Source organism: Cystoisospora suis (assembly GCF_002600585.1).
Source record: "Cystoisospora suis strain Wien I chromosome Unknown contig_8495, whole genome shotgun sequence".
In the NCBI taxonomy this organism is placed as follows: Eukaryota; Apicomplexa; class Conoidasida; order Eucoccidiorida; family Sarcocystidae; genus Cystoisospora; species Cystoisospora suis.
Genome location: NW_027161273.1, coordinates 295 through 2,485, shown reverse-complemented (window position 1 = coordinate 2,485; position 2,191 = coordinate 295). Strand labels below are relative to the sequence as shown.

At 46.1% G+C, this 2,191-nt stretch overlaps 1 protein-coding gene across 1 annotated transcript; it reads right to left on the bottom strand.

Annotated features, from left to right (window-relative positions):
• Positions 1 to 215: 215 nt before the first annotated feature.
• Positions 216 to 1,840, bottom strand: CSUI_010827 (dna-directed rna polymerase i largest; the record flags this gene model as incomplete). The annotated part of the gene is made up of 2 exons (XM_068070928.1): positions 1,239 to 1,840; positions 216 to 402 (listed from the first exon to the last, which is right to left on the bottom strand). Coding segments are annotated over exons 1-2 (693 nt in total), but the record flags the coding sequence as incomplete, so codon positions are not given.
• Between the last annotated feature and the right edge of the window lie 351 nt (positions 1,841 to 2,191).

Sequence of the window (2,191 nt, the reverse complement as noted above, 5' to 3'; positions counted from 1 at the left end):
GTCTTATATTCGGAGAAACCTTCATCAAGAGAGGCTGTGTGAGTGATATATGAATCTTATCTTATCCATCTCTAGAAACGAAAGAGAACCAATGTCCATCTATTCGCAATGTGTGTATGTATACATATGTGCGGAGATCATCATCTATGAACGAATGTGTATACACGAGTCGATCTACAGAAGCATGTATGTCATTGGTGTATGGACAGGCACCATACCTTCTCAGGTATGCTTAGTTTCATAGCGAACTCGAGGGGAATTCCCACTTCATTTGTGCCTATGAGAGCATCAGGGGCTAAGACCGTCCTCGCCGCGTAATTCACTCGCTTCCCCATCATTTTCTGTCGAATCGTCCCTGCCTTTCTCTCCAGCCATTGACGCACTCCTCCAAACGCTGCTGCCCTATCATACACACACACTTATAGCCATCTTAGACAACTTAGAAAGACAGAAAGACAAAAATTGAGATAGATAGATAGATTAAAGATAGATAGGTGTGGATCACTCAGCTCTACGTTGATTAGGGAACCATTGTATGTGAGGAAATTGAGTTGCATGCTCTCACAGTTTCAGTCTCTCGTTAGCTTGAAGTGCGTCGTCACGTCACACGTCCTACAGCCTCCACGATGGTGTCTCCTCCCTAAAGCCTTTCCTTCTGTGCCACGACTACTCCTGACAACTCTTCGTACGACGAAAACTACAGGCGAGACTCCAGGCAGCCCTACGACTCTAACGACTAGATTGGGGGTGGCGCTACTATTAGAAGAATCGACGATCAATGCAAGGGAGAACAAAGACTGACCTCCTCCCTGCTCTCCAACACTTCTTACGCAAATGAGGTGACGCATGCATCACCTACCCTCCTCATGGTTTCCCGTACAGCAGGTATCATGACTACTTCGACTAGGAGACATGGCATAACTAGAGCTACCACTCCTAAGAAGTCTCGGCTATCTTGGCTACTAGATAAGAGTGAGATTTCTCCTTCTCTTGTTGTCTCTCCAGTTGAAGCGACCGGCGAGAAAGAAGGTAAGCTATGCAATCGAAACATCTCTTACACCCCGTGACTGTATCATCGATACAAAGATGGCTAGCGACAAAGGCGCTAGCCCTTGCCTCTTTCCTTTCGAGTCAACAAAGAAGGCCATGATCTGTGAGCTACATATTCATATATAGAAATAGAAAGAGAAAGAGAGAGACGTGATCTCTTTATCTCCCCCCGAAAGAGAAGAGCTTACGGTTTTTCCGCTTTCGTCTTATCGGAGATTTCATTGACCTTCTGTTGCAGTTGGACTGCATACTTAGTCAGCCACGTGGAATTTCCTGCTGCATGCGTCAACACAAATTCTTGGAGCTTCTCTCGCTCTTCAAGACTTAAAGCCGACGCCGCTCCTGCTAGACTCCCCCCTCCTTCTTTCTTGTTCTTTTCCATCCGATCTTTCACTTCATCCTTCCCTCTCTCTTTCGCTTCGATCTCCTTCGTCTTCTTGATCTTCTTCTTCTCCATCTTTTCTTCTTCTCCTTCGCCATCCTCCTCCTCTTGGTCTTCCTTGGACGACAAGATCGTCGAGGAAGAGGTCCCTTCAAAGAGCTCGAGCCACAGCTCAGGATTCTCTAGCGCCCGGATAGGATCGTGGTGTCTTAGGATATTTATAGCAAACTGAACTTTCTCGTTGATCTTTAGAAGCTCCAGTAAAGTGGCTGTCCGAGGATGAAGCAAAGGCATTCCTCCGCCTAGGCTCATGCCTTGAAAACTTGCGTTCCCAGATAGAGGGGGGCGAAACTTGTTAGAGGAGACAGGAAGAGATGAAATAAAGAAAGCCGAGACACCCGATTCCACAGCTGGGGAGACAGACAAAGGACGGGAAAGAAGAAACCCGCAGAGAGAGAGAATAAGAGAGTGAAGAGAGAGAGAGAAAGAAAGGAGAGAGAGAGATGCATGGATCTTTGTGACGGATGAAAGATATTTGGAGAGAAGGAGGATGAGGAGGTGAAGAGAGGAAGGAAGAAAGAAAGCAAGGGGAGAGAGAGAGATGTATGGAGACAGGTAGAGAGATAGATAGATCGATCGAAGTTGCTTATAGATGTCTTTCTTTCGTTAGTTAGAGGAAGACAGAGAAAACTCAATCCTGTAAAGTCCTCTTCTCCATCTTCATATCTACACTCATATCAGAATATAAACCTTCGACCT